This window comes from Poecilia formosa, unplaced genomic scaffold, assembly GCF_000485575.1.
Source record: "Poecilia formosa unplaced genomic scaffold, Poecilia_formosa-5.1.2 Scaffold54, whole genome shotgun sequence".
Lineage (NCBI taxonomy): Eukaryota > Metazoa > Chordata > Actinopteri > Cyprinodontiformes > Poeciliidae > Poecilia > Poecilia formosa.
Window position 1 is genome coordinate 2,262,692 of NW_006799993.1, and position 24,804 is coordinate 2,287,495.

The 24,804-nt window shown below is 38.4% G+C and overlaps 1 protein-coding gene across 4 annotated transcripts; it reads right to left on the reverse strand.

Moving 5' to 3' along the window:
* Nucleotides 1-2,156: 2,156 nt before the first annotated feature.
* Nucleotides 2,157-24,351, reverse strand: syne3 (spectrin repeat containing, nuclear envelope family member 3). 4 transcript variants are annotated; one of them, XM_016672020.1, is made up of 19 exons: nucleotides 24,244-24,350; nucleotides 22,449-22,618; nucleotides 22,195-22,352; nucleotides 19,099-19,271; nucleotides 16,045-16,354; nucleotides 15,809-15,964; nucleotides 14,566-14,925; nucleotides 13,996-14,132; nucleotides 11,582-11,756; nucleotides 9,761-9,943; nucleotides 8,055-8,198; nucleotides 7,667-7,801; nucleotides 7,094-7,255; nucleotides 6,039-6,211; nucleotides 5,762-5,963; nucleotides 4,912-5,055; nucleotides 3,872-4,072; nucleotides 2,907-2,957; nucleotides 2,157-2,780 (listed from the first exon to the last, which is right to left on the reverse strand). In XM_016672020.1, exons 2-19 carry the CDS (start codon nucleotides 22,474-22,476, stop codon nucleotides 2,598-2,600), a joined length of 3,075 nt encoding a protein of 1,024 aa, XP_016527506.1. In that variant the 5' UTR covers nucleotides 22,477-22,618; nucleotides 24,244-24,350; the 3' UTR covers nucleotides 2,157-2,597. The 4 variants fall into 4 exon arrangements, with proteins under 4 accessions (XP_016527506.1, XP_016527507.1, XP_007553174.1 ...); XM_016672021.1 differs by lacking the exon at nucleotides 24,244-24,350 and adding an exon at nucleotides 23,787-24,220; XM_007553112.2 differs by lacking the exon at nucleotides 22,449-22,618 and having other exon boundaries at nucleotides 24,244-24,351.
* Nucleotides 24,352-24,804: the final 453 nt, after the last annotated feature.

Genomic DNA, 24,804 nt, shown 5'->3' on the forward strand with positions numbered 1-24,804 from the left:
TTGGATCAATATATTTTCAGTTTATTGTGTTGTTTCAGCAGATAAAGGACAAAAGCATGTTTTGCACTTCTATTGTTTTCAAAAATATAATGGAAATCAACTCAGGCTTTGAATGAAATGGTTCTGTATTGTGTGTCTGCAGCCTATCAGGCTGTTTGATCACAGAAAGAGGCTGTTCTTCCCTGGCATCAGCACTGAGGTCCAGCAGCTCTCATCTCAAAGAGCTGGATCTGAGGTACAACAATCCAGGAGACTCAGGAGTGAGAGAACTGTCAGCTGTACTGAAGGACCCACATTGGAAACTCGAGACACTCAGGTAAGGAGAAACACTCAACAGTAATGTCTGTCTGTCTGTCTGAGAAAAACCAGAGCTAGGACTATGTATGCTATATCGAACAAGTCTTGTTCGCAGAATTAGTACCTCGTTGAAAACTAATAATCTTTAAGCAGTTGAACCCACTTTTCATTAAGCCTAGATTTTTGTGTTTAAAAGGGTTTTTTTTCTATTGGTTCAAAGTAACATTTTCGGATTAGCTGTATGCAGAAACATTGTTGACAGCTTCACTGTCAACAATGAGTTCAAACTGAGCTGGAATTTCCCCATGACAAAAGACAAGAAGTGTTGGACTCTTCCTCTGACAATAGAGACATCTTTGTAGACATTTATGTAATTTCTATGTTTTCATGATGAAACTAGAGACTGATGGTCTGACCTCCTCCTCCTTTCAGGTTGGAGCCTGCTGGAAATGAGTGGTTGACACCAGGTCTGAGGAAATGTAAGTATGCTTTAAATTTGATTTCAGAGAAGTAGCACTTGGTGAACCATCTTCACTATTTTACATCTCTGTAAGTCGTTTTGAGGTGTCAGTAAACGATCTTTAATTGTGTTCATTCTCTCCATCAGATTCCTGTCAACTCACCATCGATACAAACTCTGTACACCAAGAACTTCAACTCTCTAAAAACAACAAGAATGTGGAAAAGGTGGAGGAGAAAAATGCATATCCTGATCATCCAGACAGATTTGAAGGTCTCTGGCCTCAGCTTCTGTGTTCAGATGGGCTGAGTGGTCGTTGTTACTGGGAGGTTAAGTGGAGTGGGACTGTTTTTATATCAGTGAGTTACAGAGGCATCGAAAGGAAAGAAAAGAAAGAAAACTCTGCATTTGGATGGAATGACGAGTCCTGGAGTCTGGAATGTTCTGATCGTTGTGGTTACTCTGTCTGGCACAATAACAAGAAGAAATGCATCTCATCTTCATCCCCTTATGCTTTATTGTCTTTCATGACCTCCTCCTTCTCTTTATCTAAAAAAGTAGGAGTGTATGTGGACTGTGATGCTGGTATCCTGTCCTTCTACAGAGTGTTATCTGGAAAACTGACCCACCTTCACACCTTCAACACTACATTCAAGGAAACTCTTTATCCTGGATTTACAGTCTGGCCTGGATCCTCAGTGCGTCTTTGTTAAGAACAAAAAATCTCCACTTTCCTTAATTTCTCAAATTATTTACACAACTGAATGTGCATTTCTCAAAACTATTTGTTCAAAAAGCAAAACAACATGGACTGCCTGCAAAAGTCAGTGTATTTCTCCAAATCCTAGTTCATCTTTCCAAAGTCAATGCAATGAAAAAATCCTTGTTTCATTTGTACATATAAGTCAGATTGATTAGTCATGTTGCAGGTACAACATTTAGGTTTTGTTGAATAAAATATAGTTCTTCTGTTACAGCATGTTTATATACATAATTACTTTTTGGATTTTCTTTGTTGCCTTTTTGTGTAACAACAGATATTTCTTGTAATATGTCTAAGTATTTACTCTACTTGAAACTGTTGTTTGACCTTTTTATGACTATTTGAATATGTTTTGTAGGATTATAATCCTCTTACACTTGGTGATCCTTTTTTGTTTGTTTTAGATTTAAATTTGATATTAATTTACTTGGCACTAAAACATCCTATTCTCCAAAAACAGGTAAAATTTCTTCTCACATGATCTACTGAAGAAGAAATGAGGAAACAACGTTTTAAAGATTTTTTTCAGGAAATAATAGCTTGAAGAAATTCTGATGATGCCGATCAGCAAACGGTTGACTGATGTTTCTCCAACTGTAACCAGGAAACTGTTGTAAACAGAATAAGAACATCTCAGATTGTTCAACAAATTAAAATATTTATTTATATCTGAATCAGAAATGTTAAATAAACAATGGAGAAACATAAAACCTTAAGCTGGTGCAGACGATTATAAAACACAAAAAATTAAAACTTCATTGTATGTTATGTAATGTTACATAAAGGGGTCTCATGGCTGATGTGTCACTGCTGAATCACATGATGAGGCACAGCCCATCAGGGCTCAGTGTGGTGGCACTGCAGACTAAATGGCATCCTCAACATGATCACCTGCAGGCAGGTGAGCTGTGGTGGGCGTGGCCAGCCTGACATGGAGTTTCCCTGCTGCAGGCTGAATCAGGATAAGTTTGGTATTAAAGTAAAATCAAGAGCAAACAGCAAAACACTGCAGAGTCTTCATGCTGACTGCAGGTGGAGTTCTCTGGTCGGAGTTCGGGTCCGTCACTGTTCTGGTTCTCATGTGGGAGGAGGCCCGTCGTAGCGCAGCATGAGGTTGAAGGATCGGGCGAAGTTGTTGGAGAGTGAGCAGCTGTTCCCATCGTCCATGAGCGGCAGCAGGAAGGCGAGGAGCAGCAGAGCGAGGAAGAGGAGCCACAAAAGAAGAGCCAAACGGCAAATCCTGTACAGCAGCCCACATTTCTGAAAACACAGAGAAGATGGAGCAGAACAACATGAAGCAGCAAATCTGTTGAAGTGATGGAGTGTTTAAGATGTTGTGTTTATCTGCTTAAGTGACGTAGCAGGGTGTTACCACGGTAACGTTACCTTTCCTGTTCTTGTTTCAGAGGCTGTCCCCTTTACGTTCTCTGCACCTCTCTGCAGAGAGACAGAATATAAAGTATTAGATTGCTAATCTTGACTCCATGACTCAGAAACAACACAAACCAATTCTGACCGAACTGTCTGCAGCAGACTCACTGTTGCACTGAAAACCTGGGAGTTTACAGTTCAGAACGGGGAAACATCTCCAACACTGGGGTGGGCATTTATTTTATCTTTAATCCTTTATCTTGATAAACTTCTTATCACGATAGGCATTTTGATTTATTGTTGTAAGAAAATATTCCAATTGATGATGTCTAAGGACTCCCAAAACTTATTGTCGGGATTGATTTTTTTAGTACTTTTTCCCACAGTTTGTTCCATGAAAATCTCAATAAATACCAATGAATTAAAAAAAAAATAATTAAATATAGTTACTGTGTGCAGTTTAACTATACAAATCACACTTCTTTATCTGACTGGTGTCCTAGAGACGTGTATTATAAACAGGAATGAGCAGTATTGGTGTTTGCGGGGCCATAACTGCAGCCATACAATTACCCAGAGTAATTAATAGTTCTTAATGTCATTTTTATCATTATCACAATAATACCACAAAATAACGTGATAAAACTTTATGTCCATATTCATAAATTTCACTAACAAAGTCTAAATAAAACCTCCCTGCAGCAGCAGCAGTCAGCCTGCACTGCCCCCTGGTGGTACACATAAACAGTGCACCAACAGCTGAAGCCCATTCTACCAACAAAATATAAAAGTAACTATTGTAATATAATATCACTGCTGGGCATCATAAGATACAAAATGTTTTACTTTTTGCTACAAAACCGAATTGATTTGAGGTGAATTTGACCTGATTTAGATTCTATATAAACGGGATAATGGTTGTGTTGTGTAAACTGATATTTATGGTGTTTTGGAGTTATAAATAAATAAACTGAACTGACCATAAGCTCCAGTTCTTTTCTCTCCTTGAGTCCCGGTTTAGTCATGATGAGGCTGTTCTCCACTTCCTTCAGCTTGGACTTGTAGAGGGTCCAGCGGTACCGGAGGTCCTCCAGAGGTTCATCCTCACCCTGACGGCTCTGAGTCTGCTGGAGCAACAGCTGAAACATTTGCTGACCTTCAGGGAGTCTGGATATCAAAGCCTGTAGCAGAAGAATTAATTACATAACATTAATCATAAGCCTAACATATTAATAACTTCACAAAAAATTACAAACATAACATGCAGCCTGGATAAAGCATTTATATCTGTGTATAAATGTGTCTGAATGGATGAATGTAAATCTAATCTTCTGTAAATCTGAGCTGCAACATGTTTGAACATTTACAAAACATCAAGCTAAAAAAAGACACAAAAAGGAGGTTGGAATTAAATTATGGAAAGATGAAAGCATAAACTTAGCAAAGTTCATTAAAAGAATGATAAGGAAGAAAATATGTGATGGTTTCAAGGACGAATAACTTCAAATTTTGTTGTAGCTGTTTTGGTTTTGTAGTGCTTTCTTTCCTTTTATGCTTCTGTTCAGTGATTTTTACATAGAAAAAATAATTATTTTGAGATATTTATGTATTGTGATGGTGTATAAAGTGGTACATTAGTGGTAGGCATAAATATAAGCCTTGTGCTTCTACCTGCATCTTTTCTATCAAGTTTTAAAATAGTTGCAGTATTTTGAAGTATGAGTAACAAATTATTCAATGACTGAATACATAAATTTTAAAAATAAATAAAATTTTATTGTACATATTTTATTGCATTTTTGCCATGTTAATATAATACTAATTATATGTTCAACATGTTAAGATATGAACAATTATGGTTAGCAATACCAATATATGATTAATATGTGATTATGTTGTCAATATTTGATTATAAATAATTTATATGAATAATGTAATGACACTGCTTTATAACTAGATAAGTTAGAATTAAAAGACACTTCAGATTTTTTAAACATTTCTCTTCATGTCAGACTGTTACCTGCAGGTTTCCCCGTCGGGTCTGGATCTCCTCGGCACTGAGGGAACTCTTACTGGTTCTGGTTATCTTCATCAGAACTTCATTCTCTCTGGACAGCCAGGCCTCAAACTCACTCCACTTGATTTGGTTTAGTCCTCTGCTGCCCTGCAACCACCAAACACAACCTGGGTCAGAACCAGAGCTGCTACTTCATGTTCTCTACCAGTCTGGAGCGTCGCTACGTCTGTCATAGATGGAAAAACGATCCAGATAGATCCGATAAATCCACTGAAACCTCAACAATAAAATCAAAAGAGGTGAGACCATCTGGACTGATGTATTTCACTTCCGATACCGATACAGAAATCTGAGGTTCAGTATCGGCCGATACTTTCCGAAACAGAAAATCAATGCAGAACTGATTTTTTTTTTAAACAGACATTGATCTACTGAGTTACAAATTTATTGGATAAATCTGCACCACTACAGCACACGGAAATGCACCAATAACTGCATGTCAAAACACAACTTTAATGCGTTCATATAGTTTATATAGGAGTATAACAGCCAATGTAAAATAAGTAAGAAAGAGAAAGAACCTTTTAAGTCAATTCAGCACCGTTCTTCCTGTATCGGATTGGAATCGGCCGATACCAAACCTCAGATATCGTTATTGATATCGGAAGGGAATAAAGTGGATTGGTGCATCTATAACCATGTGTTTGTAATGACATTCAAACTTTTGCAAATTTTTCTGCTTCAAATTTTAAGGCATTATTAAGAAACCCTCAGTGGTTCTGAAATGTTCTATAGAGCCAGAGAGGAATAATCAGATCAATATTATTTGACAGAGACAAAGGGAAATGTTTACCCTGCTATCATCTTCTCCTGAAGACGAAGCCGTCGCCTCGTTTCCTTCTCCTCCTCCTCCTCCTGGGACCCTCCGTCTGGGTCCGTCTGTCTGACAGAAACCAGACCGATCCACTACCTGTGTTACTGAATCTGGTTCTGATTCCAACCGTCCAAAGCTCTCTGCTGATCCAGAGTGAATCTCAGTGGAGCCGCCCTGCAGCCTGACAGGACATAAACACTCAGTCTGCTGCCGAGCAGAACCTGATCAGTACCAGGGTTTGGGTTGAATCAGTTACCTGTTCAGATTCAGGCTCAATGTGAACAGGTCTTCCCAGCGCTGCTTCAGCCGCTCCATGTCCTTCCGAATGTGGACCTGGCCGTCCGTTGAGGTTCTCCTCAGAACCTTCCCACCCTGAGCCTGGATCTGCTGCAGGTGGAGCTCCTTCTCTGGGAATTCACCAAGGAGCTTCTGAGGAGAAACACGGAGGAGAGAGAAATCTTCATCAGGAAGAACCATCTCCACCCTGCACAGGTCATTTCTACAGGAAAGGAAAAAGGAGACTGAAAAAACAAATGAATTCTGACTTTTTTTCCTCAGAATTACTTTAATCTCAGAATGCTATTGTAAGATTGTAAGCAAATGTATTCGTATAACACATTTCATGTACAAAGTGCTTTACAGGAAAATCAACAGCAGTAGTTTAAAAACGCATCAATAAATAAATTAAACAAAAAAAATAAATATTATAGTACGTAATGAATCTAGAAAATTAACTTTTTAATTCTTAATTTATTGAATTTAACCATGTCTAATGAGTCTGTGAGGCAGCCAGGAGAGGAACAAAAATGTTCACAGGTTTAAGATATTTTATGTTTTAAAACATTGTTTTTCCCTTAAAAACTTCAAATAATCTGAGATAATACTCGCAGTATCGTTGACTGACTGTTACAACATTCAGATGTTTAAATGTTAAACTGAGCTGAAGCCTCAGAGAAAATATCTGACCGATTATTGAAGGCTTTCTATAAAACATCACTGCTGGACTTTAGCTTTAATTCTTGCTTCATAAAAACTGCATGTCAGAAAATCTCAGGGTTCATTATGTTGGGTTGGAGTAGCTGTGCCGTTACCGTGGTTACCCATGACTTTTGTTTCCGAGCGGTCAGAAAGTGAGCCGTGCTGCACAGCCGAGATCCAAACACAGAACTGGATCAAAGCAGGATCTGACCAAATCTTTAAGGTCCAGTTATCAGACTAAACCAGTCAGAACCCACTCGGGTTCTGGGGATCGGTTTAGGTCAGAAACATGCGTCTCTCTCTCTCTCCTTCAGAACCGATCATAAAACTGACCTGGGCTTCGGGTCGGCGCCCCTCCACACTCCATCCTCCCGTCGGGCTGCAGAACGAATCCAGCTTCTGTCTCATGACCATAATCCACTTCTCCATGTTCAGAAGGTCGCCGTGGAAACACTCATGGTCCGAGACGATGTCATCACAGTCCTGAACTTTGACCTGGACAAGAAGGAAAGATCAGCTCTGATTTGTTCATCTGTTTTCAGAAAGAAAGAAACGAAGGAAAAGAAAAAAGGAAGGATGAGTGGCTGAATGGAAGGATGGAAAGATGGAAGGGAAGAAAAAATAAAAAGGAAGAAATGAAAGGAGGAAGGCTGGATGGAAAGATGGAAGGGAAGAAAAGAAAACAAAAATTAAGGATAGAAGCAAGGAGCAACGGAAGAAACAGAAAAGGAAGGAAGGGAGGGAGGAAAAAAGGATGAAGGAAGGAAGCAAATAAGGAACCAAGAAAGGAACAACTGTAGGAAGGAAAGAAGGAGAGACAAAGAAAGGAAAGAAGGAACCAAGGAAGGAAGGAATGAAAGAAGGAAGGAAGGAGAGACAGAAGGAAGGAAGGAAGCTCTCTCTCACTGTGACTCTCCGATGAAGCTCGGACCAATCAGCACACAGCTTCTCGTATTGGGTCCGGCTGCTCGGATTGGAGGAAACCAGCGTCTCCAGAACCGTCAGCTGGGCCTTGCCGTCCTCCAGCTCCTTCTGCAGAACCTGAGCCCAGAAACACCAGGACAGTGATGACATCAGAACAAAAGTGTCCTTCAAAAACAGGACTGGTTGAGACCAAAGAAAAAAAAAGAAGAGTTTTTTCTTCCAGTTTTTGGTGGAAAAGAGAGAAGGGACAAAATCGACAAATCATGCTTATAGAAATTATTGAGCTTGTTTTAACTTATCATGCAATCAGTTGATTTATTGCTTATTACGGTGAAATTAAAGCGTCTCCGGTGAGTTTGTTTGAACTCACCAGCATCTGCTCCAGCTGGCTCTTCTTGGCCAGGATGTCTGGCTGAAGAGCATCAGCAGCCAGCAGCCGCTCTCTGAACGCCGACAACGAGGCGAGGATCTGCTTGTACGCTTCGTCAAAGTCTTTGGTTCTGGAGATTAAACTCTGACAGACAAAGAGAACATCAGAACTCGTTGGAGAGAAACTGTCTGCCAGGTTGAGTGGTTTCGTGTTTAGTTCACTGACAGTAGGAGATAAACTCCTCAACCCATCAGACTGGTCGCTGCATGTTTGTGGATCGTTAAGTTTATTATCGACCTGATCAGTTCGGCTGAAACTTTGCTCAATCAGAAAGCGGAGAGCTGTCAGAGATCTCTCCGTCAGCAGCAGCAGAGCCCGAACTGAGCAAATATCAGAGGAGCTTCTGTTTCCTCTGTGAGAAACAGGAGCTGCAGGCTCTGAAAGCCAAACATCAGCTTTCTGACGCAACTCTGACAGAGGCAGAGGAAAGAATACAGGATGAGTTTCCAGCAGAGAGACGGGAGGGCTCCATCCTTGAAACGCAGCAGGAGAGAGTTGATGGATGGAGCTGCAGCGGTGGGAAACTGCAGGTGTAGTTTGAGGAAGGAAGTTTAGACGCCGAGGTTAAAGAAAAAGGGCAGCAAAGAGGGAAGTTTATACAAACATTCACATCCATTTTTGATGTTTTCAGCAGATCAATCAGCTCAAATTTCACCTCTGGAGACACAAGAATCAAACTTCTACTTCTGCTGCTGCAGGTTATTTGACAGGAGTCTGAATTCAACAAGAAATGAAGCAATTGCAAGATTTAATTTATGAATTAAAGCATTGCTAACCCTCATCTAATTTTTTATTAAAATAAAAAATATAGCAAAGAAGATACTGGTGGTTCATGGACTCAAAAACAGTTAATAGGATTCATCGTGACGAATCGATCACTGATCAACTAACTAATAGATGTATTAAAGTCAAAACTGTATAAAAGTATATGCATTTTGCATTTAAGATAAAAAATATGTCAGTTTTATCTTCATTTGGTTAAAATTCAGTAAAATATAAAATATTTTTGCGATCCAAATATGAATCAGTTAAATAATCAATAGATCAGCTGTATCCTGTATTTATATTATATCAATTAGAAATAAAATTTTTCACGTTTTGATGTTAAAAGCATTTTTTTCTTAATCTTTTGCTACAAATGATCAGGTGTGCACTAAAGGAATGATATGCTTCTGAATTTTAGGCAATAAAACATATTTATTTATATTTAACAATAGAATTTATTCATTTGCATCTCTTAATTTATTTCCAATGAATGATCACAGCTGATTATTGTAAAATGTACCAGGTCAGATCAATTCTGGTTAATTGATTGATGCATCTCTACTCAGCTCCTCTCAACAGAGATGCATAACAGAGAGAATATAGCATGTTTTAAATGTTTTATGCCATAAAATAAAACTGATAAGGAAGGAAGTTTAGACACCGAAGTTAAAGAAAGAGGGCAGCAAATGATAGATAAACCATTTGAAGTTCATTTTCTGGACACTAGATGTCCTTCTTGAACACTGTTATTACCTAAGCAACAAATGAGTTTATTTTTTTAAGTAAAGTTTTACTTAAAACAGTTTTAGCCACAACTAAAACTAAAACTTCGAGTCGCCCACTCATCCCCCCTCCCCTCCCACCCAGGTGGGCTCAGGTACCTCCAGCCTGTTCTTCCTCTCCAGCAGCTGGTTGTGCAGCAGCTCTCTGGTTCTGACGGCGGCGCTCAGCTCCCCCTGCAGATCGTCAGAACTCTCGGTACCAAACACCGAGTCCAGCAGGTCTCCTTTCACCTGCAGCAGACTCAGACGCTCCTGCAGCTCGGCGCTGTTCTGCAGGAGACCCTGAAGGAAACGACGGAGGAGAGAAATGATGCAGTTAGAGGTGAGACACAGAGACACTGGGTCAAACTTTGAGCTGAAGCTATGCAACAGAGCAGCTGCATAGAAAACATTTAAAACAACATAAAGATGAGATGAATATTTTCCATTAGATTCTGCAGTGAAACTTTCAGTGTCTGAATATTTCTGGTTTCTTCTTTTTACATTTCATCATTTCCATGTGCATTTCATGACCAAAATAATGAAATATTTGCTGTTTACTAGTCCTGGGCGATATGACTTAAAAATAAAATCTTGATTTCTGACTTTTTTCCCCTCACTTTTCTTCCTTTAAAAAATTGCTTATGACAGAAAATATCTTTTAAAAGTGGTTTTTATTTCAATAATTCATTGTGAGAGTTAATCTGAATTCAGAATTAAAATAAGTGGAAGCTGTAAAACATGCTTGTCAAACAAGATAGTATTTTGTATGTGGGTTAAGATTATTATAGAAACTCAAGAAGTGCATTGTTGAAAACAAAAAACGAGATTTTCCAAAACTTTTATTTTCCAAGAGAGCATTAGTGAGGTCAGACACTGATGTTGGTCACTTAATTTAATCTGTGAGGTTCTCTATCAGATTGAAGCCAAGGCTGTATTAGTCTGTCAGTCAGGTTCCTCCAAAATAAACTTAATCCTTTATGTCCTTATAAACCTTCCGCGTTACAACAGGAAGGGCCCTCCCCCAACTTGTTTCTACATTAATGTGAATCTCAATAAATGGTATTAAATCTGTCGGGAATTAAATCCAAAACATAAAACTTCCACCACAGAGTGTAAATATATTTCAATTCTTTATTTCTGTTGAATTTGATAAGATGCAACAAAAAAAAAACAGAATTTCTTTCTTGTGGAAATAATATTACATGACCTCAATAAAAAAAATATTTTTAATGTTAAAATGTTGAAAATGTGATGTATTGGCCTACACAAATATCTCTAGTAGACAGTTACTGACTCCTTCAACAAGGAGGCAGATTGCTAAAGAAGCTGAATGTTCACAGAAAATGATTTGAGGTAAAATATAAGGAAAGTTCAGTGGAAGGAAAATAGGAAAATGTTTGCTAGAAACATCATCAATATTATGGATCAATTAAAAAACTTACAATGATAATTTTACATAAACTTAAATTGTGATAAGGCAAATTAAATAAAGACATAAACAAATATAAATCATTATAAGAAGACCTTTATTTAAAAAAAATATATATTATTATGACAATGGAAAAGAATCGGATCAAGGAACTCAAACTTGAAAGTAGTTTATATATTTTCAGACTTATCCGTGTGTGTGTGCATGTGTGTGCGTGTGTGTGTGTGTACCAGGTTTTTATATCCTAAAGGAAACCTACTTCTGTCTACAATGTGAGGTTATGGGGACCATAGCTCCTTGTGGGGACATTTTGTTGGTCCCCATGAGGGAAATTGTTGTTTTTGGGTTAGTGGTTAGGTCTGTGATGGTTAGGTTTAGGGTAGAGGTTAAGGTAAGGGTCAGATATGTGAGGGTTAGGGTAAAGGGCAGGCTGTAGAAATTAATGGAAGTCAATGTGAAGTCCCCACAAGTGATGAAAACACGACAATGTGTGTGTGTGCGTGTCATACCTGGATCTTCTGCAGCAGCATGGCCGTGTTGGAGAAGTCGTTGACGTTGTTGGAGGCCTCCATCACCTGAGAGACGGAGTTTGCCCACTGAGAGAAGTTGAGCAGTGGGTCCCGGAGAAGACTCCTCAGCTCCAGCTCCGACTCCGAACAAAGTCTGGAGGCTCTGCTCTTCACACTGAGACACAGAGACGGGAGGAGGACGAGACAGTGGACGCAGTGTTTAACAGACAGCTCTGAGACCTCAACTTGATGCTTCACCTTCAGACTGCAGTGGGATACATTTCTTTTTGTTCAGTCAGATGATGAGCCTCTCTAAAGTTCACTTTGCAGCTTAGAAAGTTCGGCGTGACTCACCACTTCATGAACTCTCTTTCCTTTCAGAACAAACAAATCTAGACGGCTCGGTTTTAGCTGCTGAAAATGAACCTTTTGAAACCTCTGTCCAAGGTGAGAATGAAAACAAACACTGAGCTGTTATTTCCTGTTTCTCCATGGAAACGGAAAACAAGCTTGGAGCTTGTGTTTAAGTTATTAATCCCTAATAACCTTCAGCTTTGTTTAAACCCGACAGATTTCAGAAAAAAAATCATAAGCTCAAGAAAATAAAATGTTTGTGTTGGACAAATTAAAAAAGGGTTTTTAAGCTAAATAAGGAAGGAGTTATTATGAAAAACAGGATTTAGTGATGCAGAACACTGAACATGCATTAAGTCTCTGGTTCTCAGCTCCAGTCAATTCTGTGTGAACTTAACTAAAAGAAAAAGTTTTTATCCTGTTTAATAAAAAATATATATATTTCACTTTCAGCATCATAATACTTAGTTTGGCCCAAAATTATTCATGCAGATCTTTAAGTGATATGAATGATAACATCTTCAACCTGCAGAGACCCAGAATATAAATATAATTGATGAAAATAACTGAAAATGTGCAAAAAAAAATGCTGCTCAGCAACTAAACATTTTTTAAAAAGTATGGTAGTATAGTAGTTTTTCAGTCTACCATTGTGTTTTTCATATAATTGTATTGTCTTGTCATAATCTTTGATACTATTTTTATATAAACTATAATTGGGGGTTAAACTGCATCTCCTGGAGTTGCAGCAGCTTGCAGGTCTGAGCTCATCTTCCTCCCACACTGCGATGTTATTAAAAATTAAACAGAATGTAAAAGAAAAACCTGAGAAAGCTGCATAATTGTTTCTTAAAGATAATTCAGGATTCATTTTGCCTCCAGGTGTTAAACAGGAAGCTAAATTACAATTGGACTAAAAAAACACAGAAGCGTAAGAATCGCTGCAATGTGTAATGACACCAAGTCCTCAGTTTCTTGAGAGATGCTAAAACTCGACTCGAATAATTCCCCTGTTTGCTGAGCTTTTAACAAGTTCAAATCGAATGTTTCCCATTCCTGAAGAAATTTGCTTTAGGAGTCATTTTTGGAGCTGCTCCATTCATTCGGTTGAGGAGCTCCAACTGGTGAATGATGCAAGCTGTGGAAATAATAATGATGCGACAGCACAGGTCAACAAGAGCACTGAATATAAACCACCTGCATCGACAGCATGTTGATATTTGTGTTTAGACTGTTGGTCAAAAACACAAGAAAACCCATAACTCTAAGGAAATTTATTTTCTGCGGTAACTTGCATTAAATTAACTGATTTTTAACAGATTTTTCTGCTTTAGCTGTAGAAAGTGACTCAGCACTCAGTAACAACAGCATCATATTTTTTGGGATGCTCAGATTTATTTGGAGGATTAGGTATATTCTGTAGCATCTTTTTTGGACAGCAGGGAGAGTTTGACTGTAATTTGTTTAATCTGAGGGTTTATAGAACAGCCTGGATTATCAAACCCGAAAACTCCCTTTTGAAAATAGGAAACTTTCTTTTAAACTCCCTTTTCCTAATTTCTCAAAATTAGAAAGTTTTTAGGAAATAATATTTCCTATTACCTATTTTTTCAGGTAATAGGAAACAGAAAATTAGGAAATTTCCTATTTTTAGGAAATTTTGTGACCAATTTCCAATTTTTCTGTATGCTGTTACAGATTTTGGGTTGATTTTTTGCATTTTTTACATGTTTTCTTCCAACAATTTGGAAATTCATCCTCAATAACAGTTCTGAACAAGTGACTGTATGGCTCTGATACGTAATCAATCAATCAATAAAATCCAGACAGAATGAGATTAATCGACTTCAGCTCAGCTTTACGTAAATTTTACTCTCCTTTCTGTTAACAATTTACGTTTCATGGTTTCAACATGTTTTACAGCTGCTTTCATCAGATCAGATCAGTTAAATCAGCTGAGAAAACACGTTTCCATGGAAACGGCGGGATTTTTGATCACAGAAACGCACTTACTGCGATAAAACCCCTCAGCTGAAGGTTTGACCGCAGGTTGCTCCTACCTCTGATGTTCTTTAACAACGGCCAGGACGCCGTCTGTGAGGTGGCGAGGATCCTCCGAGAACCTGAACAGATCCTTCAGCTGAGACTTCAGCAGCTCCACCTGAGACTCTTTACCTGCCAGAGTGTTCCTCACGACCTGAAACACAGAGGAGAGACTCTTCAGGTTCCTGGGACTGAATCTCACACAATCCCATCCACTTCAGCATCCCGGCCTCCCACCTTCTTCAAATCTAACAAAATTGGTGTCAAATGTTTCTGCAGGAAAAAGTTTTGTTTGTGCCGCTATCATTTTAAATGCTATTAATAAATATTTCCAGAGGTTATTAAAAAAAATTTGTTTCAGTCAAAGTCTGTGGTACAAAAATCTTAGCAGCACAAACTTAAACAAAAATGTATTTATTTAATTTTTGTTAGATTTTTTTAATTTGGAGGTCAGTTGACCTTTGATTCCCTCTGGAGACATTTATTAGTATTTCTAAAATGATAGCACCACAAACTAAAAAATTTTGCAGCACAAACGTTTGCCACCAGTTTTGTTTAAGATGAAGAAGCTGTGGAGTCAAACTTACCGAGTATTTCCTCCACTGCCCCTCCATCTGCTCCTCAGTCGTCTCTGTGCAGCTCTTGGACTCCTGGGTGTCGACCAGCTCCTGGTCCAGTTCCTGCAGCATCTCCCTGATCCGGCCGATATCCTCCCCCAGGCGCTGGCAGCGGGTCACGTACTGACTGTGGGAGTCCAAGCTGCAGCGCAGCCCCTCCTCGGCCTCACAGAGACCCTGCCTCAGCCGCTGCCAGCCCAGCCGCAGCTCCTCGGCCTCCTCCTGCACGGCCTCGGCTCCCGCCGGGGACGTGTTGGTTCTGACGGCGTCGGCCACGCCTTCAATGTGCTGCAGCGTCTTCTCCTCAGTGGCCACGCCTTCGTCCAGAGTCTGAGACAAAGCAAGACGTTAGGACAGGGGGTTTACTTTCTTAACACATTTAGCCGAGTTTAATAAAATAGATCAAAGTCAATTTGGATGCAGCAAATTCTGCTGTTCAGTAAAGATTTTAGCATAAATGTGGCTTTACCAATTATTTTAACTCTTGATGGTAAAAACATTGACACTTTGTGTCTAACATTTTTTTCATTTTAAGAACATTATGTCAGCAGAAATTTTCTTGTGATTAAAAATAAAAAGCCTACATTTACATCAACAACTCTTTTATCCAGGTGCTCCAGAACCACCCAGTGTCTAACAGGGTGATCCACTTGTTTCCACTTTTGATGCCAATGCAGATATCTGAGGTTTAGCATCGACCAATAGTGATACGATACAGAAAAACATCGCTGAACTGACTTAAAATGTCTCTTTTTCTTAAACACAGACAGAAACGTACTGAATTACAAATTTATTTGATAACTCTGCACCAGTACAGCAAACATGAAAAAAACAACCCAACTTTAATTTGTTCTGTCAGTAAAATTAGGAGTAACAGCCAATGTAAAATAAATAAAATGAGAAAAAGAGGTGTAAAAATAAACTGCAGCAAATATTCTTTCAAATGGTTCAGAAATGCAGTTAGGAATTCTAAATATAATGTAAAATCAATAACAAAGCAAAATGTAGCTCTAAGCACAAAGCATAGAGTTAGACTTATAGATCTAACTCTGTCATCAATACCCGATCTAGAATTTCTCAGCATCAGGACCAATACAGATATTAGGATCGGATCGGTGCCTCTCTAGTTTCTCTCTCTGACCTCGCCTGTCACTCTGCGGACCTGGAACCGGCCAGCAGACGCTGACATGCTGCTGGCAGCCATTGGACTGACCTTTAATGCTCTCAATTTGTTCTCCGGCGGTTCGTCCAGCTTCATCAGCTCCGTCAGCTCTTTGGTTTTAGACACCAGCCAGGACTGGAACTTCTGGACGTGGCTGTGGAACATGTGATGCTCTTCGCTGATCTTCTGCAGCAGCGTCAGACGCTCCTAACCAAACAGAAAAATAAGAAACATCTAGAGGTGTTCTACGACCCGGTCAGGATGATCCGGGGTAAATCGGGTCTCACCTGGGCTCGGTCTCGGACGTCCACGTAGTCCTCCTGCAGCCTCTGTTGGGCCTTTGCGTCCACGCTGGGATCCTCGATTCTGCTGTGCAGAGCGGCCGCCTCGTCCAGCAGCCTCTCCAACAGAACCGCCTGGCTCTTGATGTCGCTGACAATCACCATTTGCTGCTCCACCTGCCACAGCTTCTCCTTCAGGCCCATCTGCAGCTCCACGTCCAGGTCCAGGCTGCGGCGCTGCTTCGTCAGCCACAGCTCAAACTCCTCGTACGCCTTCAGGTACTCGCTCCAGTGGAGCCACACCCACTCGATCCGGCTGCACAGAGAGAGACGGGGCTAAACTTTACTTTACAGCTGCAACTAGATATTATTTTACTAATCAATTATTCTGATAAATAAATCTGAAGATTTTTATTTAACTATGTTAGCCTTTATTTTAGAAATGCATTAAATATTCAAAAAACAATTTAAGAAAACAGGTTTTCTTAATTTATTTCAATAAATAAGATAAATTTTATATAAAATAACATTAAATTAATTTGGTTAAAAATGTATTTTAATAATTTTTTATTTATTTAAAATAGATAAAATGTTATTTATAAATTTTTATTCATAAAAATTTTCCAAAATTAAAAATTGTTTATTTAAAACAAAAAATATTTATTTCATATAAAACATTTATTAAAATTAATTTTTATTAAAAATGCCTTTTAATTAATGTTTATTTATTTAAAAATGCATTTTAATAAATATTTGTTTTATTTATTTAAAATAAATTTTAAAAATTAATACATTTTTATTTCTAAAAATTTTTCAAAGTAAAAACTAGTTTATATTATAAAAAAATAAACAGTTTTTTAAAAGTTTATTTCCCAATTAACTTTTAAATAGAGGTATTTAAAAGTGAACAATCTGGTGATTATTATTTCGGGGATTGTCAGATTACTAATTAGATAACAAAAGGTGTTTAATAGGAGATTTTCTGTTTTTGTTTTTACAGAATATTAAAGCTAAAACTTGCACTTGAAGAGTTATGGGGTTTTTTGTACTTTTTTTTAATTCATATTAAAGGCAAAATGTTTATATCTTTGTCCAGTTTTGACTTTATTAATGCTCTGATATTGTTCTAAGTGCCAAGTCTGATTACTCCAGTTCACAAGTAATTTATTACTAAATTAGCTACCCATCATTTCAATAATCGATTCATCAGATTAGTCACTTCGGCTCTACTTCACGTCATTTAAACTTCCACTCTGTAAAATAACCAGAACCTCCTATCAGAGTCAGAAATCTCACATCCTCTCTGTTCTCAGCTGGGATCAGATTAGTTTCCATTTATGATTTGAAAAACCATTTAATTCAGATGTTATTCATGCAGTTCCTTGTTTAACTCAAATGTTAAAGTGACATTTTGGAAATCATCTCAGTTGATTTGGCATTTAGCAGGACTGCATGCTGACAACATGACATTACCGGCTCTTCAGCAGCCGCCTCTCTTTGTTATCTGTCTGTCTCACATGCGAAGCCCTCTGAGATATTTATGCTTCCTGCCGTGCAGATATCAACCTCTCATGATGTTTTCCTGGCATTTTCCTCCTTTCTAAATTGTTCCTTTATTCCCAGAGCGAGAAAATAAACCCGGTTCTTTTATTTTACAGGAAAACAAGCAGGAATCAATGGTCCTATTTACTGGAAAATTATTTTGTAAGACGATTCACAAAAACTTCTGCAGACAAACATCAACTGTGAAAAATTATTCCACAAGCAAACTACGACAAAAAAATAAGTCATATAAATTAATGCATGTTTTCATCTCTGACTTTTTTTTAAGTTCCAGTTTTTATGTCAGAGTGTGACCTCTTCATCAGAGAGGATTGTGAATATGCAGCTTGCTCTCTGATTGGTCAATGGATTCCACCTGACAGGTGATTGTTTCTCTGTCAGGCGTTTTGATTCATCTGAAAACAATCCTGGCATTAAATGTTTCTGCTAACGCTGAGTTCAGTGATCCTTCCTCTTTTATGTTTATTTTCATTAATGTCTCACTCAGGACTTTGTCTGACAGTTTCTCTAAAACTGAGGAACTAAAAGATTAATATTCTATTAGCTGAGTTTTTAATGCTAAAAGAGGTTTCCTCCAACACACTGAAGGTTATATATTATGACTATATCCTCATCATAAAGTCAACATGTAAAACTAGGCATACACCTCAAGATTTTCTAAAACTGTGCACAAATCACATATAGGAATTAAAAGTAAGTGAACATGTGTAACAGGGTTTGATTTTAACAATATTATGGATGTGAAGTTACTCAAAACTGTTTATTCTTTGAATTTGTTTTGTTTAGTCAGTAAGTTGTTTCTCCAGACATTTATTGGTGTTTTCAGTTCCGTTTCTGTTGGTAACTGTGGTATGTATTAGCTTTAGCTCTGTGTTTTCTTTACAAATATATTCTAACAAATATTTTAGACAAATTTAATCATATACAGAGTTTCATGAGTGATTTTGCTGTGTTTTGTGTAAGTTTTTAACTGTTGTTATTAATTTTGTCCATTGTTTATCGCTGCTATGTTTATTGCTGCCAGCTGCTCATTGGGAGCCATTGCTTGTTTAGGGTTATTCATTATATTTAATTTAATGGCAGAAGCTGCTAGACTTGATTTCCTCTTTTGAGCCTGTGTCTGCCATGAAGTAAACCTACTGGAACTGAGATGAACATTGAAGGATTACACATGCATAGAAACATAACCAAATGTTAAAGAGAAGGGGGGAATTAATTGCAGTTCGTTAGGTATTCATAGCCTGGAGAGTGTTTTTTGTTGATATGGTAGAGGAAGGATAAATAATATAATAATAATAAAGCATTAGGGACAAGTATAAGCAATTAACATGTTGGTTTAGCATTTAGAGCCATAACTAAGATGCACTGCTCATCTCTAGAAGAGCTTTTAAGTAAACAATCATTGAAATGCAAAACAGAAGGCAAATAAACATATCATTATAGATTTTGCTGCAACTAAAATGCAACAAAGTTTACCTCCAACACACTGAAGGTTACCTGTGACAGTGGACAATGTAGGTGCTGGTCTCGTCCCACTGGTTCTTCAGCTCCTTCAGCTTTACATTGGTGCTGTTCCTCAGCTCTTCATCGCCGCTCTGCAGAAGCTTCTCTGCAGCCATCAGCGCCTGATCCACTATCATCCGACCATTGTGAGACGAATTGTGGATTTTCTACAAAATCACACGTGAAGAACTTTTAAAATCCAAACACCTTTGGATAGACAGACTGCTATCTCTAGGAACAGGTAGTTCTTCAATTATCACACAAAACCAACCACAAAGAACATAACAACAACACCTCCTTCTTGTTTTCATGTTCCTATTACTTTGTTCAGATGTTCAGGTTTATTCTCTCCTGAAAAAACTATACAAATCAGATTTTTCTAAATCTTTAAAGCTGATTAAGATTGAAAAATATTTTCTACTGAGATCAGATTAACAAGTTCAGCTCATATGGATCCTGGATGTGAACCTCTAAATCTGTCGCAATAAGCAATTAATCCATGCTTATAGCATTAATTAATTGCAATAAGCATTAATTAATTGCTTATTGCATTGCAATGATTAATGCAATGATTAATCATTTAGTGATAAATGATCTTCATCATTTCCATTTGCATGTTTGTTTCTTTCTTTCTACCAAAGAGACTTGATGACAAAAGTCTGGTGCATCACTCTTAACTAAACCTTTCTTTGAAGAGCAGTTTTGTCTACACAGACTTCAGTATCCATTTTATTTGCTTTAACACTAGTTTTGTTTATTTATTTTATATATTTAAAATGTCTTGCAGTTACAATGTTAATTGCTCGTTAGGAAAAAAAAACTGTTTATTGATCTTTGAGAGGTTGTACTTGCATCATCATGTCATCATTATATTACTTGAAAATAATCTCAAAACAACAATATTGTCATTTATCTCAATCATTTCTGGGTCAATTGATCATCCAGCAAACCTTCCTACCATGTTATACAGTGAATCCCAGTGATGATGCATGACGACATTCAGGCATGCAACTACATGTGAGGATATTTGTAGCACAACAGTAAAATAAAGATCAGGCATTAAACTGATGATTCTACCAAATAAAACTGAGATGAAAATGGATCACAGCACAACAGAACATAAACTTAAACAACATACTGCAGAGATTTGCCTTCACCATTCATTCTTGTCCTCTATGCGTTTCCTCAGATTCGTTACTTTATGCAACGACTGAAACTCAGTGCAACAGCAGCCAGAGCCTAAAGGAAAATGTTGACAGATCTTCAAGAAGCCTGGAGACTTATTTAAATTATTTATCAAGATCACTTTAAAAGGTAAAGAAAAGGAAGCCTTTCTGCAGCAGCAGGTTCAGAGTGAGCAGGTTTTATCCCCGTGTGAGTCGGATGAACATAGAGAAACAGGAACTCTTTGTCATAATAGCTTTTAGGAAAAAACACAAGAAAAACAACGTGGTCTCCTCAGAAACAACAAAAACATCTCTAAATTAAAAACATGTACTCAGATTTAGCAGCTTCAACAGAATCAAAACAGAAATCCTAAAGAATTTTAAACTGGTTCTGTCGCCTGCTTCTGCAGAACAGCTGACTGACTGCAGTTTTCATGAGGGCGAGGCCTTAAAGTGAAAACAGGAGGCGCAGCGACTCGATGACTGATGTTGCCATCAGCTGCAGGAGCAGATCTCTATGCTGGTTATTCACCGCCTGCAGCAGCAGCTCATCATGGGAAGGAAGCTTAAGCTCTGCAGGAGCAGCAATGCAATTAATGAGTCTGACTCCAGTTCGGACAACGCCCACAGCAGGGAGCGGCTCATAAAACTGCATGCATTCATGCAACCTGCTGTCAGATTGTTTCTACGGCTGCTTTAAGAATACAGATTTAAACATAGATGAGATCCTCAGTTAAAGCAGATCAAACTGCATCTCTGCTCCCTTTGAAGGTGACCCATTGTGCTTCCTTCAACAAGTTACAACAAGTTTGCAGGCACTATTTTTGCACAAAATCATGAAATTTTAGTCTGCTCAGTTCTGCCTATTTTGTTCTCCTTTCAAAATGAGCTTATTTAGGGTCTGTACCTTCAAATGCAAATGAGCTGCTGCAGGCCACGCTCCTAAAAACTCGCCGTTTGCACTTGCATGTGAAAATGGCTGCAAACATGTTAGCAATTATACAACCATACATCTTTAAAAAGCTTTAGTGGGGCCTCCTGCACAACCAACAAGAGTGCAGCAAGTGGTTTCTGGATGGTAAGTCATCATCAAAACACTTGTCTTTGCCAGCAGCCATTGTAAAGCAGTATAACCAGCTGACCAAACTTGCTGGAGCTCATCGTAGGTTCTGGAACATGAACAGCTTCATGTTCCAGAACCAGCAGGAACATGAAGCTCTTCCATGTCTCGGGTTTAATTCCCTGCCTAGTGAAAACATCAAGGTGTCACCTTCAGGTTGTGAGTCAGAGGTCTGCATTCTTCTTCTTCTTGGTTGTTTTCCAGTAAAAACGTCATTAATTCTCCTGCAGTTTGTTGAGGCAGGAAAACAAAAATCCCAGGAATACTCTGTGTGGCTGTAGTGCCTGTCGACTGCAACTGAACAATCTGGAGGCTTTTGAAATAGCTCATTTTCCAGACACCAAAAACATTAACTTATTTGTTATAAGTTAATAACAAATATAAGTTCAAAAATGTGATTTTTTTTAATAACTGGTCCTCTTTTATGAACAGATAAAGCTGACTAGAGAGCAGCTGCAGCCCACCTGAGAGCAGATAACCAATCTGAGAACAGGCAGAACTGGTGCTAGAGCAGGTACTACTCACCTGAGAGCTCGGCATGCTAAGTGAGGGCAGTGCCTGCTGATTTGTGACATTACATTCCAAAGGTTTTTGAAATGGCTCATCTTCCAGTCACCACAAAACATCAACTTATTTTTTTTTAACAGCACCTAGGCTGTTTTGGAAGCAGTTGAGAACCAAATGGCAGGACAAAAACGTGCAAAATGTGCACAGCAGGTTGGGGATTTTATAAAAATCCTGCCACATATCCGACTAAATCCTACATTCAGACAACTTAACCCCATCAAAGAAAACCCGACACACCTCGGTTTCCCTGAGTCGGGCCTCCAGGGCATCTCGCGGTCCCGCCGTGTTGTCGTTAGCCTTCAGCTGCTCCTCGATGCCCTTCATCCAAGCATCGGCCTCCTGCAGGCGGGCGGTGAACTCCTGCTGCTCCTGCTGGGTCATGGCCGGACCAGAGCCTGCAGAAAGAGGAATAAATCAGAACCAGCAGGAACATGAAGCTGCTCCGTGTCTCGGGTTTAATTCCCTGCCCAGTGAAAGCATCAAGGTGTAACCTTCAGGTTGTGAGTCAGAAGTCTGCATTCTTCTTCTTCTTGGTTGTTTTCCAGTAAAAACATCATTAATTCTCCTGCAGTTTGTTGAGGCAGGAAAACAAAAATCCCAGGAATACTCTGTGTGGCTGTCAGGTCTGTGGAGGAACTCGTTGTTCCCTCAAGAGCTGCAGCTGGAACGTTAAAAGTTAAGCTGCAGCGAAACACGAAGCTGGGAGGAGCCAATGAAACGACTTCTCCTTTGAGAGGCAGCAGAGTGAGAGCGGTTTTCCTGAATGACTCACTTCAACCACAGCAGCATTCCTCATGGTTCTTCCACACCACGACTGCAGAAATTCTGAGTAATAAACTTAAATCTGGTTCAGATGGTTTATCCATTTCACTCCAGCTTTAACTTTATGTTCTGTAGCTCTAAAAAAAAACACAACCAGAGCTCTCAGTTTGGATCTTTCTGAACTCGACTGGAATTTTTTATTGTTGTTGCCTCACAGTTAAACATCACAGGATAGAAATGTGTTTTAAACTAACAAAAACAACCTGAAAATTTCCTCTCAACGTCTGTTTTAGTTTTCAGACATTTCTAAATAATGAAAAATACATGTAAATCCATCAAATGCACATTGAGAGACGTTTGTCCTTCCAGAGCCACCGTACTTTAAAATTCAAATCTGTCAGACACTTTAATTCAAACGAATGAAAGAAAATGTTTTAATCTTCACCTTAATTAAAAAGCTTTAAAACCTAAATATGAGCACAAGTTTCCTCCTGTACAAATAAAACGTTATGTATATCATATATTCTAAGAAATCTTGCTTTCAATCCCAGAATTCTGCCTTTTTTTCCAAATTTCTCCTTCAACTTGAGAATTACAATTTTAATCTTAGAAAATGTGCCTTTAATCTCAGAATTCTGACTTTAATCTCTGAAAATCAACTTCAATCTCGAAATATCAACTTTAATCTCAGAAATCTTGCCTTTATTCTCAGAATTTCTACTTTAACCTGACAATTCTGATTTTAATCTGATATCTTGCCTTTAATCTCAAAATTCAAACTTTAATCTCTGAATATCTTTTTTTACCTGACAATTCGCATTTTAATCTCTGATATTTTGCCACTGATCTCAGTTCAAATATATATCTAATATAAACTTTAATCTCAAAATTATGGCTTTAATCTCAGAGTATCGACTTTAATTTTACAATTCTGACTTTTATTTTAGAATTCAGAAGTTAATCTGCTGAACTATGACCTCTCAAAATTCTGAACTGAGATTAACATTAGAAAAAAAAAATCCCCAATTATCCTAACCCTTATTTGTATATAACTGATAATAACTCACTTAAAAAAATTAATCTGTTTGAATAATCTGATGTCCAGTTGGATCAGGCAGATACATCAGGTTCTGTTACCAAAGGTCCGAACTGACTCACAGCAGCTGTCAGAAGATCAGAGGAAACAGGAAACTCTACAGGAAGCGGATCAGAGCCATCCTGACCTTCATCAGTCTGCAGCCAGAACCGGAAGCCCAACAAGAAACCATAGTTTGGTGGCGACCCGTTAGAGTGACGCAGCTCTGTGACGTCAGGTGTGTTTTGACGTTAATCCACTTGAGCCTGACGGACAGGTGAGCTCTGATCTCAGCTGATCAGGTATAACGGAGACTCTGACAGGAAACGGAGAGACCCGGAACACACCGAACAGCTGCTGCTGCGGCAGCCCGAACTCTGTCTGTGTTCGGTCAACAAACAATAAGCAAACAGAGAGACAACAGGTCCAAACAAAACACAAGCACTCACAGCTTCCGGCTCCGAGCGGTTCTCTGTCCGGTGGCTGCAGAGAGTTATCAAAACAGTCCGGGTCGGCGAGGACGGGAAACTTCCTGCTGACAGGAAGTGGAGCTCTGCGCTGCGTTCACTGACCGCTCGGAAATTAGGGATATTACAGGATTTTTCACCGCAGAATAAAAGATGGTTGAAAAGCGTATTGTTTAAAAGTCTGAAACAAAATGTAGAAACATAGATTTATATTGCTGTTCCAATAATAAAAGAATAAAATAAGTCAAATTCACATATTGACAGAGGAATCCGAGGATTTCAAATGCATCATGATGTGAAACAAAACAATGATTTTGATTGTTTTACTACTCAAAGATTAATCAGCTATATGTTTATATCCAGTAAATACAGTTTTTAATAGTTACAAAAATCAATTAACGAGGAATTTAAAATTTTATTTAATCATTTATGTATCTCCCTCTCCCGTTGTGTTTATTTTTTTATGTTTACAGTTTCTATTATATTGCATTAGGTCTCCACCTTATTGGGAAAACATGCAATATTTTTTCACATTAGTGAAAT